We start from the raw sequence: 18,626 nt of genomic DNA on the forward strand, positions 1-18,626 counted from the left end.
AAACTTAAAAAAGCAATCACCTGAGTGCCAGTATCCTTAGCTACTCAAAATTTATTGTACTTTTGAGAATATTGCTTTAAGAAAAATAGAACTTTCTATACGTTCCTGGTAGCATTTGTGCAAAATGCAGTGGGAGTGGAATCATTATTTTAAATTGCATTAGCACAAATGAAATAGAAGAGCACAAAGCATATTTCAGTTCTTTTTAGGAAAAGAGTCTCTAGTGTAGTTAATATATGCAGTAGCTCAAGTACTATCAAATGTAAATGATGAGGTGATATTGATGAAAGGAGGGGATTGAGGTCTCAGGGGGCGCTGATGACGGATTGAACAGAAGCGGCCTTGCACTGCACGTAACTCAAGTCTGTCGTCTTCACTACTCAAAGCCATAATGGGAGGTGGCAGTCTGAAATGAGTTGCCACGGCAAAGAGTATTATTTTTGAAATGCTTTCACACAAATCACTAGGCCCTGCATACAACTTAGTTTCATGCTTTAATGTCATCAGGAGGCACAAATTGGTGTGTCTAATTGTTTGCCACCTGCCAGCAAAATGAGCTGCCAGCCAGCCAGACGGGTTTGATTGTCTGTCAGCTATTCAATAGATTGAGAGTGACAACATCAAAAATTTAACTTTAAACTCTGAAGCTTTGAGCAGCTTTTCAGAGACATCATCCCCACAAGTGCTTCTGGACCAGTGTATTTTTCAATTATATTTCCAGTGTATTGCTACCATTTGCCTTATATGTCTTAAGGTAGCTATAATTACATTATGAGGTATATAAACATATTTCTGAAGCACTAAAGTCTGAAATCGAAGTTATGACATGTCTTTTAACATCAGATTGAATTCCTTGAAAATGGGATTTGAGATGACAGGCTTAGAATGAAAGTCCTGAATGTTACCAGTTTCAAACACAGAATCTATCATGGGTAAGAACTCCACCAATAATGTATTTTTCATTTTTATGTTTAGTTGAAAAGTAGGTATAAACTCAGTTGGTCTATTCTTTGTAACGAAATCACACTCCTAATAATACTGTATAATCTCAGTAGAATTCAGGTAGGATTTTACTTTTGTTAACCAGTTGTTTATTGGTTACATTGCAGGCATGCTAACAATGAATTCCTTATACTTATTCTGGATTTTAAATTTGGAAATAATTTTCTAAAACAACTATGATAATTTGAGTTCTGTTAACTTGTATTCTACATAGAGTGTATCTCACTTAGGATGGAGCATTGGTGAATTTCAGTGTTTTGAGGTTTATAATAAAAATTGCAACATCAAATTTTTAAAAACATTTAGACTTAATGAAAAGAAACCTTTTTCCTTTTAGTATTACATATTTCAGCAGGTTATGTATGAAATATCACATAAATATTCTCTACATATACGGAAAGTGCTGATTCTTTTTCTTTTATTTCCTTCGGTCATCTGTGCAGATTAAGTATATATCTTTGATTATATTCAGTGATCCTAACAAATGTGTACTCATGAAGTATTAAAATGCTAGAGATCCCCTAGTACTGCTCTGTAGTGAGTAAACACTATATGTAGAGAGGAAATACAATCATAAAACCGTACAGTTTTTTGAAAGTTCTGTTACTATGAGGCAGAGAGAAATATTTATGATGGTTTTATTTTTAACACAGAAGCTTAATAATCTCATCTTGATTTCAGAAATCAAGTTGCCAAGTTCTCTAATCCAAGTTCTCTTGTCTCTTTGGATAGATTACTATGTTTATCCATGGTTTCTAAAATGTTTTTATTGAGCTATTATTTTTCATGTAATGTGTAACTTTTACTTTGGAGTAATGCTTTTCTCTAAACCACCAATTAACCTTTTACTTATCTTTTAAACTAAAAATTTAATATTACATATCTGCATGCTTTTTATCTTTCGATAATTTAGTATATATCTGTGTTTTGGTTCAGTTTTAATTTCCTAGAATTTCCAGAGATACCACTTAGTTTGAACAAAAAACTGAAAAAAAAAAAAATAGCAGAGGGCAATGTGCTTCTCAAACATTTTTAACTGTTAGCATGTTTTAAAAACTTGTTTTAAGTGAGGGATATCACAGAAAGCTTATAATTGTGTTGCTGCTTTGGCTAACACATATCAAACTTACATAGTTTATATTTCATTTTTTTTTAGATTTTGCAAACCTCCTGTATTCAAATTACTGGGTTTGATATAGTCAGAGAAACTAGTAGGTATTTTTTCCTCAAAATTTTAATATTCTTGCTTCCCAGTGTTTAATTTTTTGAAAAAGAAAAATCTATTTAGTAAATAATAAAGAGCCACAAAAGCAATTTAGAGATACTTCATATTATTAAACCTGAGGTACAAGCTTGGGCTAGGTATTTTCTCTCTAATTTGATTAGTTTTTTAATATTAATTTTACTGGTAAGGATGAAATTTCAGGGTAAATATTTTTAAAATGTTGTGTAGAGTTAATGAGGAGGTCTTCTTACATTGATTTCTTTAAAGTTAGAATTAACTATGAAAAATTATAATTACTTATGTAGACTTCAGTTTGTTCTTACTGCTTTCTATTTTTTAAAAAAAGTATTATGACTATATCACTTAGAAGATGAACAAATTAACATAAGCCAAATAGCAATTCAAATTTTCTACATCTAGCCACTGTAATTTCTGCTTTTATTATATTCCAAGCGCCCTGAGTATATATTTTAAGGTTAATTTCCAGAAGATTCACTTTTGACTGAGTTTGGTTGTGTCTTAATTTCCCCAATGTTGTTACTTTTGTCTCTTCTGGCATTTATACAGAGCTGAATTAAGTTCAGTGAGCTGAATAAAGTATCTCTCATTAACAGGTGATTTAATGAAATTCTCGATTGTTTCTTAAACATTTTTAATTGAAATTCTCAAATATTTATAAAATAGAGAAGCGTGATAGATAAAAACATGAGAGCATTCACCTTGTGATTTCTGATGAACAGAAGTAAATTGTCATGTTACCCTAGAATCAGTAACAAATTATTTTTCTCTTTTAAGTTTCAACATTTCCTTTCAAGATATATGTTTAACATTCACATCCTAGTTAGAGAGTGATAACCTGGAAATTAGGAGAACTGGATATTAATAGTTGGTCTCCCTGTAATTTGTTCAGTGACCTTGATCTATTGTTTTTGGCTCTCGGAAACTCAGTTTCCCAACCCATATAATATGGAATAAAGCTGCATTATTTCTAAAAAGTCTCATAAAGTTGCAAAATCCTATTTAAATGAAATGGCCTTATTATTAGTCTCCCAAAGCAATAGATGGATATTTTTGAGCTTGGCTAGAAAACAAAAGGTGCATCTCCATTCTCAAAGCTGCATCAGCCCCTCAACATCTCTCAGGTCGATTCTTTCTGTTATCTCCTAATTGCCCTCCTGATTTCCACATTTCCTCTCTCACCCCAAATCTATCTTTTACATTTATGCCATAGTCATTTTTCTTAAACGTGAAGCTGATGGAGATTCTGAAATAATTCTTGTTATTTATATAATAAAGGAGAAACATTTTAGTTTGGAATAGAAATTCCTCACCTTTCACCAGCCAGAAGTATCTAAAGCAATTCCTTTAACCTACCTTGTTTTTTCATATCTCTTTGCCTTGCTAGGTTTTCACCATTGAACTTTTGTATGCACTTTTCTCCTTGGTTAATTTCTATTGATCCTTTTTCATTTCAGCCATCTCTTCCTTGATAGTGCACAGCCTGTGTTCCTGAAAGCTCCTGGGCATAATAATTCTGACCAGGTCAATTATTATAAGATATTGCCCAGTCAGTTTGTCTGTCATATTCCTTAAAGTATCTCCAGAGCATGGGGCACATCTTACTTGTCTTATGTCCCCTAAACTTGTCAGTGTAATCCCCTGCTAGTGCTCAAACAGCAGAAGGGAACAGAAAGAAAGGGATTCTTAATAGTGTGCCATGAATAATTATAAAACTCACTTGCCTTAATGAATCACTGTATAAAATCTCTTTCTTACCTTCAGTTTCTCACTTTATACTTAAGGCAAACCATGATGTACACTGATAAGATAGTATCCCTGTTTTTACAAAATTTAGTGGACTGATTAATGGAGACCACCAGTACTCTATCCTTATACCACTTCTATCCATTTGCATTCACTTCCTTGGCAATTTTATCCACTCTCCTGACATTAAATAGCATCTATATGCTGATGACTCACATATTTATGTCTTCATTCAAACTTCTCTTCTAAACTAGAGACTCATTTTTCCAGTTGCATATTCAGCATTGCTATTTGGATGATTAAAAAGACGTATAAAAATTAGCATTAAAAAGCTGCTCTAACCACATTCTTCCCTAACTTAATTAATGGTAAATTGTCCTTTCTGTTACTTAAGGCAAAGGGTTATGCATAATCTTTGACTTTACTCTAATGTCCACATCCAGTTATTATTTAAATCTCATTTGCTCTGCCTTCTTAATATTGCCAAAATTTGAATCACTTCTCACCAGATTTTACTTTGCTATTCCTGTTCAAACCACCATCATTTCTTGTTTGTATTATTGTAGTCTCCTAGCCATTCTCCACAGTAACCATTGTCCTTCCTAGGACGATCCTTGACATAGCAGCCAGAGTGATCCTGTTATAACCTAGGGTCATATCCCTCTTCTGTGCATGAGCCTTCATGGTTTCTCATCCCACTCTGAGTAGAAGCCAGCATCTGTACAATGGACTTCAAGGCCCTGTGAGCTGAGCACTCTTACTTACCTCATCTCTTGCAGCTCTCCATGTCACCAGTGTTCTCTTGTCACACTAGCCTTTGTACTGTTGCCTCTGCCTATGATGTTCTTCTCTAGAGAGCTTGCTGGCGTATTCTTTCACCCCCTTCAGTGTTCTTTCGAATACTACCATTTTTTTGACAATCTTTCTGAGCCACCCTTTCAACAGCATTTCTGCTTCCTATTTATGCTTTAATTTTCATATAGCATTTAACATCTGATATACTATATTTACTCATTTATGTTATTGTATTTGCTGTCTCTCTGTATTGGAATGTTAGTTCCATGAGGGCAGGGATTTTATTCTGTACATTGCTATATCTCCAGAACTTAAGGCAGTTCCACACACATTGCAGTGCCCAATAAATATGTATTGAATGAATGAGTGAATACATCATACCTCAAATTTCTAGCTTTTAGATAGGATAAATTCAATGATGAAAAAATTCATACTTACATGTATTGCATATCAGTCAATTTATTAAAATCATATAATCAATTACTTAATGAAAAAATTTGTTAAGTGAATTAGATTGAAACATGTCCTGACTTGTACCATTTTGATGATAACCTTTATAACCTTGGAGTGTATACAGATTCTATGTAGTATAAAGGAATTACCCACTTTCTTGCAGTTTATAGTCTTAAAAGTGTGTAATAGAAGTTTGAAATTGTGTGGAAAGCATAGTATTGAGAGTTTTAAAAAAATGCAATTGGTAAAGAATGTGAAGAGTAGAGCAGGGGTGGGACCTTTGGGCCATGGACTGGAACCAGTCTGTGTCCTGTTAGGAACCAGACAGCAGGAGGTAAGCAGTGGGCAGGTAAACCAAGCTTTATCTGTGTTTACAGCTGCCCCCCATTGCTCGTATCACTGCCTAGCTCTGTCTCCTTTTAGATTCGTGGTGGCACTGGATTCTTATAGGAGTACAAACCCTACTGTGAATTGTGCATGCAAGGGATCAAGGTTAAGTACTCCTTATGAGAATCTAATTCCTGATGATCTGTCACTATATTAGTTTGTTTTTACACTGCTTATATATACATACACAAGACTGGGAAGTAAGAAAAGGTTTACTTGGACTTACAGTTCCACATGGCTGGGGAGGCCTAAGAATCATGGTGGGAGGTGAAAGGCACTTCTTATATGGTGGTGGAAAAAGAAAATGAAGAAGAAGCAAAAGTGGAAACTCCAGATAAACCCATCAGATCTCATGAGACTTATTTACTAACATGAGAATAACATGGGAAAGACAGGCCTTCATGATTCAATTACCTCCCCATGGGCCCCTACCACAACATGTGGGAATTCTGGGAGATGGAATTCAAATTGAGATTTGAGTGGGGTCACAGCCAAACCGTATCAGTCACTATTTTTCATTGCCCCCAGATGGGACTGTCTAGTTGCAGGAAAACAAGCTCAGGGCTTCCACTGATTCTACATTACAATGAGTTGTATAGTTATTTCATTATATATTATCATGTAATAATAATAGAAATAAAATACACAATAAATGTAATGCACTTGAATCATCCCAAAACCATCCCCTACCTGGTCTGAGAAAAAATTGTCTTCCACGAAACCAGTCCCTAGTACCAAAAAGGCTTGGGACCACTGGAGTAGAGGATTCAAGGTATCTGTCAGGATCAACAGCAATTATAAAAGAAGAAGAATATAATATCTGAATAATTTAGTTTAGCTTGTAATATTTTTGTGGCTATATATGTTTTTTAAATCCAGTAAACTATATGTTCACTCTAGAGAAAATGTACCAACAAAATTTGTGTATATTTTAGTGTATTTATGTGCCCTAAATAGTTACCCACAGTAGGTCCCTAGACTTATAGGTAAGACTTTTTTGGTGTAGATGGAATAGATAGCCAGTGTGAAATGTTTTGTAACAATCTGATCGAAGATTTTGTAAGGGGTGAAAATTTTTACTCTCATTTATAAATAGTTGCTGATACCAAGTAACATTCTGAAAGATAATTTATCAACACATATTGTTAAGTGTGGACTTTCAAATTAATTCTAAAATCAATTGCTTAGGAAGAGAATGGTTTGACATAAAAGGAAATGGCTAGTACTGGTGAAGAAACAATATTAAGGGCAAGAATGTACAGTCCTCTAATCCTAAGTAAACAGTCTGGCCATCTGAATCAACGGGGAAATAGTTCTTACGAACTCATAATGTAGATTAAGAAAAATATCTGAGAAATCAGTCAAATACAGGTTCCTGCTTCTCTCAGCTAAACTCTTGTAACTTGGTCATCTCAGCCATTTGAACACATCAGTGATTAGAAACTGGAGTTCATAAAAATTATCAGAGATTTTTTTCTTCTTTTTGGTCCCTATTTTGATATTTTGAGGTACATAGAAGTTTCCTTTTGTTTTCCTATCATACCTTCAAATTTTTAAAAAAAGTGCTATAACTTTTTCTCACCCTTTTACTGTAATTTTCTGTCCTTTCAGCCTTTCCTCACATAATTTGTTTTCCAGATCAACTGTCATCCTAACTGTTCTCTTATGTACATGATGCTGTTTGTCCTTATTCTTGAAATATAGTGCTTAAAGTTACACATAGGATTTTTTTTTTATGAGAAGTGACAATGGCAGAGTATATGAGGATTATCGCTTCTTTCAGTCTGGGTATTTTTGCTGATGTGGACCAGGACTATATTAGCGCTTTTAGGAGCCATAGCAATACTAATTATAGCTAAAATGTATTGGCTGCTAAAATGAATAAAATATTCATTCCATGTGCTGTGCTAAGTACTTCATAGGTGTTATCTCCTTTTATGTTTATAACAATCTTATCACATACTTTTATAACAATCTTTATAAGCAGTCTTAAGTTTATGATGATATTACCATTATGCATCTCATTTTAATGGGGAGGAGAATGAAGCTTAGAGAGATCTGTGTGCCCAATACCATGTAGTAACTGCTAAAGGTAGAATTCTAACCCAGGTCTGTAATGTCAGAATTCTGTGCCATGCTATCAAACTCTGCTGAGTTTACAAGCAATGGAATATCTGGAAGCTTTCACATCAATTGCTACTAAGTCAGTGTTTTCAGATTTTTAGTAAGTAGGCATTTAACCTTTCTATATTTTACTTATAAGTCATAATTACAGGATTTAGAGCTATAATTTTTTCTATCATTCACATAACTTATTTTTCATAATTTAACTTATTTCTCATAGCTTCCACACTTGACAAGATACCAGTCTGTTAGAGAGAGCTTTTGCTCAAAGTTAGTAATGATCAACAGATCAGAAAATTTTAGTCATGGTTTTTCTACCTTCCACAAATTCATCTTATAGCACTGTTAATTAGCTCATGATTCTTTATCTGTATATAAAAAGCTTTGTGTCTGATGTTGTCCTAAAAAAAAATCATGAGAGATATAGAAAAAAGAGCATTAGAGTTTCGCTAATGAATTCTCTTCAAATCAACAGTTGATAGTTTTGTTGTCTTGCTGGAGAGCCAATGAAATAGTACATCTCACATTAGCTTATAAGTTTAGAGGATAATTTTGATGACAAATCCCAAATATTAGCATTCTCTTTTTTTCTATTGATCTTTATTTAGGTAACTATAAGTAGATGGTTTATATCCGATACACAAAAAATATATTTCACTTTAGACAGTGGTAACAATTATTAACATTTATCATATACCTCATAATTGACAAACTCCTTCTAAATATGATCTCATTTAATCTTCCAATTGTATGTGAAGGAGGTAGCATTAGTCTTATGATGTTACACTGAAAGCAAATTAAGACCATATAGCTTGAGAGTGGTCCAGTTTTTAAGCCTTAGTCTTTTTTTTTTTTTCCTGGAATTTAAAATAAAATTTAATTAAATTTTTTTAAATGTTTACAATGAGAAATTAGCAATGAGAAGTTTTGCACATTAGAAATATTATGATCATAATTTAGCAAAAAGTAAAAACTTTATTTTGGGTACAAGGACAAATATCCTTTTGGTGAGTTTTCCACAATTGGAAGATTGCATTAGATGTTATAAATAAGGGCTACAAGCAAAGAAAGTTTTCTAGAGACATGCATTTGGATTAATGTGGGAATAAACTTGAAACTAAAAGTGTCCTATTTTTACTGTTAATAATAAATACATTCAAATATGTTCAATGTATGACAATAGATTTATAAAAGAAACTAGCACCCTGCAGCATTAAAAATAGTATTTAGGCCAGGTGAGATGGTTAATATGGTCCACATCCTATGTTCTGCAATGTGACACTGCCTCTCACTGAATTAGATGAGGACTTGTCAATGTAGGGATTGAAAGCATAATGTGTGCTTTAAGTAGTTAGGTAGATGAGAGTTAAAGGTTGAATCTGAAGAACTTGACTCCAATATCCTTAAATTAAAAAAGAAGATATTACCTAGAAGGAGATAGTGAAGAAATTTTTTTGGCATGAGTAAAACCATTTAAGATTATAATACCTTTGGTCACACAAAAAATTTTAAGTACTTCTAAAATTAAGAATAATAATTACTGCAAATTTAGATTATGAATATTAAAGAAGTCATTGAAGATATTAACAAAACCACTCATTTATGAGAAAAAAGTGTTAGTATTAAGGAAGTTTAAGCAACAGGCATATTTGAGAATGGACCACTGATGTAGTTTTCTTTAGGTAGGTTTTATTTATTGAATAATTATCAAATTGAGATGCATTAAAAAGATATAGACCAAGTTGGATATTTTGGTACTGTCAGTCACCAGTTTCCAAGCATTACATTTGATTGAAATAGCTCATCTATTTGTAGATGAATTAATTCAATGGTGGTTGAGTCAGGTTTGGAAGATATTTGTTAAATGAAGTTTGCAGTGCTATAAACTAACCTTTACTGCAAGGAAGTTTAGATATTTGTTAAGTTAGAGAAGTAGTTTCTTTAAGGTTTCTTTTTAAAACTGTAAACAGTTTTAAAAATTGACTAATATCCACATTTGTGTGTCATTTAACCTTAACACAATGTCAAATTCAGAAATTTTTAAATGAAATACATTTAAAATATGCTAAAGAAACCTGGGGATGTATTGAACTCCTCTGTTAAGTAAACCAAGGCTCAAAAATTAAACTTGTAACCAAATGTCTCTCTATCATCTCTGTTCTCTTGCATTGTGACAATGTTCCTACTATAAAAGCAAATCAATTTTCTTCAGAAAAGTAAAGTATAACCTTATTATGCTCTTAGATGTTATTTATTATTCCTTGGTTTAATTGTCAGCTTTACTATAAAGAAACTTTAGAATTTGGCATTTAAAGGCCAGGCATGGTTGGCTCATGCCTGTAATTGCAGCATTTTGGGAGGCCAAGTCAGACTGATCACCTGAAGTCAGAAGTTTGAGACCAGCCTCACAACCTAGCAAAACCCTGTCTCTGCTAAAAATACAGGAATGGTGGCACACATCTGTAATCCCAGCTACTTGGGAGGCTGAGATGGGAGAATTGTTTGAACCCAGGAGGTAGAGGTTAAAGTGAGCCAAGAATCGCACCATTGCATGCCAGCCTGGGTGACAGAGTAAGACTCTGTCTCAAAAAAAAAAAAAAAGAAAAAGAATAAAAAGAATGTAGCATTCAAATGTTTTATGTTTTCACATATTTATGAATATTTTATATATGGAGAATGTGATATGGATCAGATGGGCATTTTATGTATATTTTGCAAAAAATTCTCCATGCATAGGCAAAATCTCCCAACTTTAGCACACATTTCTCAGTATTCCCAGATTTATGATCACAGTCCATATGCCATTTTAAGAAAGGTTTGCAGACTCCAAAGTCTACGTAAATGTTGGCCAAATCAATTAGTCAGCAGGCTTTATAATATATCCTTTATGTCCATATCCTTTTCACTGACAAAGCTAGACTAAGGACTTAAAAAAGTTACTTCTAATTAAAAGAAGAAAGAGGGAGAAATTTGATGTTGACTGTGTATATCTACTGCAGTGGGATTAAAATTCATCTTCAACCTCATGTTTGTTGTTTTCAATCCTTCCTTTCTTTGTAGGAGTGTTGTGGTGCCTGTAAAGAAGCCACCTCCAGGTAGTTTAGCTGTAACCACTGTGGGAGCCACTACTGCTGGAAGTGGGCTGCCAACAGGCAGCACCTCTAATATATTTGCTGCTACTGGAGCTACACCAAAAAGTATGATTAATACAACAGGTATTGTCCTTATATATTTTTGTGATACTCATCTTTTTATGTTTTCTATATCTTCATTTTTCTGCTTATTTGATCTTCAAAATTAAAATACCCTAATCATTTAAGATTATCTTAATTTTTAAGAAGGTTATATTTTGTGTTATGACTTTTTAGAATTTGTCTATAGTTCTAGAGTGCATTTTTTTAGCGGTCATTTTAGAGGGCAGTATTGGTTTTGAGTCTTCTCAAAACAGTGCTGTTTATTTTCAGAGTGAAATCAGATTATTGAAAGATATTTGGGGAGCAGAAGCAAAGGATAATTTGAACACTGAAGTTTGATATATAAAAATAGTACAATGTATCACGAATATCAAGATGTACTAAAAATGTTAGTGATAGAAAGCGGACTTGGGGACATTGATTGGTTGAATCCTAACATATATTCTTTGCTAAATCCCCTAAGGAAGGCAGAGCTCCCCTAAGAACCTTGACAATATGTAAGAGCCTCAACTTGATAAAAAGTGCATGTGAATAAGAACCATTGTTTGACATTGAATTAATTCATATACATAGATTATAAGTTGATCCAATTCATTGCCCAACAAATTCCTAATGAATCTAGGAACAAAAAATTTCAAATTCTGACAAATATTAAAAGTCTGCCTAAAATAACTTTTTTTTTTTTTGTAAATTACCAGAAATGTTCCTGTTGATTATTAGCTAAATAAATCCTTACCCAAATCTTTGTGATTCCATTTTAGGTATTTATACAGCGCAAGATGATCCCTGACTTTTCTTCCCTGACTATAGTAGTCTTCTCTTCTCCAAACTGTATAGCCTTGAACTTTTACATTTATTATCATTACTTAGATTCTTCCCATTTTTATTAATTTCATAGCTCTTTTTTGTGCTTTCTGTATCTATCTTGTTGATCATACCACCTGAGTCTGACATACCATGAACAACACATTTATGGGGTTGTAGTAAGTAGAATGTACTCTATTAAGAATATTTGTATTAGCAAATAAATGTCATTAATGACATTCGGTCAAAACATAGGTCATCTATTGTTTATCTGTATTGTAAATAAATATTTCTATCTGGCTTGTCTGAAGACTTTAAAGTCTTTCCAGTATTAGAGTTTCATTCTTTATACTCGTTCAGCTTTCTAGAAATAGAATTAAGACTGTTTTTCTTTGACTAAAGTATATACTTTAAAAGTACAAAGGTTTTAAAAATATGCTAATATAGCAGGAAAAAAAATCTACATCTAGTATTTCTGATTGAATAAAGTCCTTATTCTTGTTAGGAGTTAGGTAAATGAATAATGAAACCACCTTTTTTTATCTTTATTGAGACAAGTCATGATTTTTCTTTTTAATTTCTGTTTTAAGAATTAATAAATATGGAAAGTGATGGTAGCAGGAGTTTTTATGATAGTATAAGTATATATTACAATGAGAAATAAAAGTGTAAGTGATAAACTTTTAAAAAATATATATGTGTGTGTGTGTGTGTGTGTGTGTGTGTGTGAATAAATGGTGAGCCAACATCTAAACTGGGCATATTGTTCATTTCAGATGTTGGCACATAGGTGCTATAAAATGTTATAGTGGAAATATCAGTAAGCAATTCAGTTTTATGGGAATTAGTATAAGATATGATAATATTTAGGAACACTAGATGTCCCTCAACTCCACAACTCTTTAAAATACTTACGTGGCATATTATAAAAAATTCTTTGCTGAAATGGCATCCTCATATTATTAAGGGAACACTCATTATTTTAAGACCAGGTACAATTATAACTCATTATAGTCCCCCTTAAGCAGTGATTTTATCAAAAGGAGTATTTGATGCTGCAGCATCACAAATTTATGCTCAGACAGTTCATTGCAAACTATGTCTTAAATGATGAAAACCAAAAATATTACAACGTAGCTATAAAAAGATAAGTTTTTCACACCTAAATTTGCATTGTTTTATCAGCATCATTTTATCTAAAATTTTTTTCATTTGTTGATGTTTTTTATTTATACCCCATTTGTAGTATGTAGTTTTGTTAGATTAATGTAAGTAAATCAATTAGATTTCAATGCAATGTCTGCTATTTAAAATTATATTTATTAGCATACTTACTAATGACCAAATGATCAATTATCAAATTCTGTCTTGAAATTCTGATGAGTAATTCTTTCAAAATCAGATAGTAATGGTATAATTAAAAAAATTTTTTTAAATAAATTTATGTTTAAGGCTAAAAATTATTATTTTGGGAACAGGTGCCGTGGATTCAGGGTCCTCCTCCTCTTCCTCCTCTTCTAGTTTTGTGAATGGTGCTACCAGCAAAAACCTTCCAGCTGTACAAACTGTTGCTCCAATGCCAGAAGATTCAGCTGAAAATATGAGGTATGTATGAATATTTGTATTTATTCATTTTATGCTTTTTAAATGTTGTGAAAGAGTACACAAAAATATAAAAATATAGCAAAAGTTCTTGAGAATGTAGATCAATTATGTATTTTGTGATTACATTTCACAATTGTTCCAATATTTTTGGTTAGTTAGCGTATAAAAAATTGTGATACAATATTTCAGTCTAAGCAGAGATCTTCAGTGATTTTAAAATATTTACTGTTGTATTAGTAATTCACTGTCATTTACTGCATGTTACTATTTCCAGTAAAGGTTAAACATGTGCAAATGGTAACATGATAAAATCAGGCAGGTTGTGGGGTGATAAAAGTTTAAAATATAAAGTTTCAGTCTAGGCATGGTGGCTCACGCTGGTAATCCCAGCACATTGGAAGGCTGAGGTGGGCAGATCACTTGAGGCCCGGAGTTGGAGACTAGCCTGGAAAACATGGTGAAACCTCATCTCTACTAAAAATACAAATTTAGTAGGATGTGGTGGTGCATGCCTGTAATCCCAGCTGCTTGGGAGGCTGAGGCAGAAGAATTGCTTGAACCCGGGAGGTGGAGGATGCAGTGAGCTGAGAGTGGACTGCTGCACTCCAGCGTGGGTGACAGAGCGAGACTACATCTCAAATAAATAAATAAATAAATCAACCAACCAACCAACCAACCAACTTTCAGAATAAATCTACAATGATACATATAATATCATTGGAACTTGAATAAGCAAACGTTGTATTATCTGTTAAGAGACTGCCCATCATTCTTAAAGTAAAATTGTGCACATGTACACACACACACACACACACACACACACAGTTTTTGTATGTATTAACAGTTTTTATAGATGTATAACACAAATAAAGAATATAAAAGCTCACTGAAAGAATGAGCACACTCATCATCACCCAAGCCAACAAATAGACTGTACGCCAGGAACCCCTACTTTGTACTTTTCCCCCAGTCCCTGTTCTTGCTTTTTTTCCCCCAATTCCTTACCCTGACTTTTAATACTAGAATAGCCTTTTTGAATTTTATGTTATGTAACTACATGATATGTATTTCTTTGTCTCTGACTTCTTTTGTTCAATATTATTTTTATGAGATTCATCCACTGTTGTTGCATATAACAATAGTTCGTTCATTCTTATTCTACTTTTATTTATTTATGTGACTATACCATAATCTATTAATTCATTTTACTGATGATGGGCATTTGGTAATTTTCATTTCTAAGTTATTACAAATAATACTGTTACATAGATAATGCCACATAATTACTTTGAGTGTACTACTATTACGTGGGTGTACTCAGATTAATATGCATACCTGTTAAATAATTTGGAGGGTAATTGCTGATTCCTAGTGTCTGTATATGTTCAGTTTTACTAGATAATGCCAAATGGTTTTCCAAAGTGCTTTTACTAGTTTACTAACTCAGCAGCAGATTATGAGAGGTCTTGTTGCCTCATATCTTTGATAGGGCTTAGTATTTTTGGTCTCTGTCATTTTAGCCATTTTGGTGGAAGTCTAGTGGCAATCCATTGTATTTTTAGTTTGCATTCTCCTGATGAGGAGAGCACTTTTTGAATACATTGGTCTTTTGTTTTCTTCTTTTGTGATTTGCTTGTTGAAATCTTTTGTCCATTTTTTAAAATTATGGGGGTTTTTGGTTTTTTTCTTATTAATTTTTGGAAAATGAGCCCTTTGATGATTATGTCATACATGTATCTTCTCTCATTCTGTGGCTTTTCTTATCATTAATACAGTCTATTTTGGTCAACAGAAGTTGTAAATTTTAAGTAAATTCCCTTTATAACTTAACTGCTTTTTTGTTTAGTGCTTTCGGTGTTGTAAAAGCTTTGTCTTCATTTTCCCTGCCTTACCTTCTGGCTGCTTTCTTCTTTCCTTTTTGTATTTAGATGTGTAATCCATTTGGAATTTTTTGTGAATATAATGAGGTAGGAGTAATAGGTATATGAAGGTGACCCAACACCAGTTATTTGAAAGACACTTCTTTTCCCTTTTTTCTGTCACTTTTGTCACAAATTAGTTTTTCATATATACTCGATTATGCTTTGGCAAACAGTTTTGCTTCATCTCTGTCTGTCTTTAACCCACGCCATCATAATTAGCCTTAGATTTAATAATGATTGGGTTGAGTTAGATCTTCTCACCCTGTTATTTTTCACCCTGTTATTTTTCCTCAAGAAAGTCTGAGCTATTCTTCATGCTTTGTATTTACATTTGTATTTAGAATTAGTTTGTCAATATCCTTTTTAAAAACACCTTGCTGGGGTTTTCATAAGTAACGGAATATTTGGATCTATTGCAACTGGGGCTGTATAGGTAGGTCTCTTTCAGTCTGTCACTTACAAACTGTGATCATCATATATTCCTTCCATTTCCTTTGGTCTTAATTGTTTTCAGTAATGATTTTTAATTTTCTATGTATAAGTCTTACATGTTTCTAAATTGATTTATTCTTAGAAATTCAATATTTTGCATATGTTTCTTTTTTCAAGTTTTCAGATAAACTACATTGAAATGGTTTATATTGTTTCAACTCAATAAAAAGCCCTCATTTTGAGCTTACATTTTAAGGAGTTTTGATTAGTTTGTGCCTCCATATAACCAATACCACAATCAGGATGTAGAATATACCCATAATCTGAAAGTTCTGTGTGTCCCCTTTGTTAATTCACTCCCATTTCTGCCCCAGGGAAACACTGAAGTGCTTTTTAACGTTGTGTATTAGATTTGCCTTTTCAAGGTTTTTGTATAGACGGAATCAACAGTACGTACTTTCTGGGTGTCTGTCTTCTTTCATTCAATGTAATGGTCTGTAATTTATCGATGTCTTTCTGAGTAGTCCATTCCTTTCTATTGCTAGGTAATATCCAATTATATGGCTATCAATAATCTATTCTTCTGTTTACCTGTTGATAGCCATCTGGGTTTTTCCATTTTGGTGTAGTTATAAACAGTGATTCTGTAGATATTTGAAAACACGTCTTGGCACGAGCAGAAATTTTCATTTCTCATGGCTAAACACTAGGAGTAAAATTGAGGAAACTCTTCATCTTAATGTTGAGTAGTCAGACTTTTGAAATTGTCTGTCATTCATTGATATCTTTAATTTTTTTAGCAACTTATTGTAGTTTTCATTGTAAAGCTCTTGTACTTATTTTTATGTCTTTTAAATTTTCATGTCTGATAATATTATATTCAATTTTTTGCTCTAAATTTTCAATTTGGAGTTAGAAGCCAGACCAAAAAAAAGAGTACATAGTGTATGCAATTAATTTATCTTAAAATATAGCAAACCCATGATTGCCTGTGTCAATTTTACCTCAATAAAACTGAAAAAAAGGAAAATTGTGTATGTTTATTGATTTTATATTTTATAATCTTGTCACTTAATTTTAGTAAGCTCACTGAGTTGTTTTAGATCTTTCTAAACTCACATGATAGATCTAACACTTTCTGTAGTTTACTTATTATTTTCTAGCCATGAGATAACGTCACTTGTAGCTTTAGTATTATTTATCCTAAAATATTTGCGAATTCATCAGTAGAGACATTTCTGCCTGGAATTTTCATTCTGAGAAAGTTAAATCATAGATTCAGTTTTTGGAATTGATAAGTGAGTATCCAGATAGTATATTTATTTTTGTATCTCTTTTATTATCGTGGTCTTTAGTGAATTTACCCATCTTATCTAAGTTGTTGGATTTATTCCCATAAAGTTCTTTATAATTTTTAAATTGTATTATTAATATTTTAAAATATAAATATGATCTTTAATGATGTTCCCTCTTTTATTTCAGATTTTGTTAATTTTTGTTTTTTTCATTTTTTCGTTATCAGAATGGTTATTGCTTTTCAATATTATGATTTCCCCCCCAAAATGATACTGGTTCATTAATTTTTATTTTTTTGTTTTCTGTTATGTGAATTCTGCTCTTATTATTTCTTTCTATTTAGATCAGATTTGCTTGCTTTTTTCTTTCTGTATCTTAGACTAGAAACTGAGATTGAGTGTTTACAAACTGTGAACCATGGGCCAAATCATACTGCCACCAGTTTTTGTACACAAAGTTATTGGAATACAGCCACACCCATTTGCTTATGTATCGTCTATCACTGCTTTCACATTACTGTGACTGAGTTAAATAGTTGCAATAGAGACAATATGGCTTAAAGCTTAAAATATTTACTATCTTATCCTTTACAGAAGGTGTTTCCCCACCTTTCTCTTGGATCTTTGATTTTAGACCTTTCTTGTTTTCTAATACAGTATGTGAACATTTAAAGCCATAACTTTTCCTCCAAGCACAGTTTTACCTATATTGCACAAATGTAGTATTTTTTATATTCAATATTTTTTTTTCTAATTTTTCTTATTTCTTCTTGGATTCATACACTTTCCAGAGGTACATTTTGACATTTATCTTTCTTCACTAAAAATACTACCATGTGATCCATCCAAGTTGTTGCATTATTTAATGGTATGTTCCTTTTTTATTTCTCAGTCATAATCTATGGTATGGATGACAGTTTGTTTAAACATATACCTACTAAAGGACATATAAGATTTTTCCAGTTTTGGACTATTAAAAATGAAGTTACAATGGACATTTGTTTTTATGTGAACATACATTTTTATTTCTCTGGGTTAAGTACCCAAAAATGAGATTACTGGGCTCTATGGTAAGTATATGATTAGTTTTATAAGAAACTGCAAAACTATCTTCCAGAGTGGCTGTACCACTTTATGTTCCCGGTGGCAATGTGTCAGTGGTCCAGTTTCTCCTCATTGTTGTCAGCACTTGGTTTTATCTCTCTCTCTCTCTCTCTCTCTCTCTCTCTTTTAGCATTCTAATAGGTGTATAGTATCTTCTTGTGGTCAGAATTTGCATTTTCCTAATGGATAAAGATGCAGAACATCTTTTCATATGCTTATTTTCCATCATTAATATCTCCTTCATGAATTGTCTGTTCATGTCTTTTGCCTGTTTTTTAATTAGATAACTTTTAAACTTTTGAGCTCTGAGAGTTTTTGGTATATTCAAATACAAGTCCTTTTTCAGAAATGTAGTTTGCAAATATTTTCTCCTAGACAAGCTCATTGTTTCATCTTTTCAATGGGGTTTTTAGCAGAGAAAAATTTAATTTTTTTTAGTCTGACTTGTCAGTTTTACCTTTTTATAGCTATGCTTTTGGTGTCTTATCTAAGAACTCTTCATCTAGCTCTATATTCCCCA

The 18,626-nt window shown here is 32.5% G+C and overlaps 1 protein-coding gene across 9 annotated transcripts in view; it reads left to right on the forward strand.

The window, feature by feature from the left end:
- Positions 1-18,626, forward strand: part of NBEA (neurobeachin) — a 707,023-nt gene that overhangs the window by 240,217 nt on the left and 448,180 nt on the right. For 8 of the 9 annotated variants that reach the window (XM_017537954.2, XM_037741813.1, XM_017537951.2 and 5 more), the window contains 2 exons: positions 10,811-10,965; positions 13,227-13,353. In XM_017537954.2, coding sequence (XP_017393443.1) covers positions 10,811-10,965; positions 13,227-13,353 — 282 coding nt within the window. The remainder of the gene's footprint in view (positions 1-10,810; positions 10,966-13,226; positions 13,354-18,626) is intronic. The other variant, XM_037741815.1, reaches the window with a different exon arrangement.

This window comes from Cebus imitator, unplaced genomic scaffold, assembly GCF_001604975.1.
Source record: "Cebus imitator isolate Cc_AM_T3 unplaced genomic scaffold, Cebus_imitator-1.0 Scaffold108, whole genome shotgun sequence".
NCBI lineage: Eukaryota > Metazoa > Chordata > Mammalia > Primates > Cebidae > Cebus > Cebus imitator.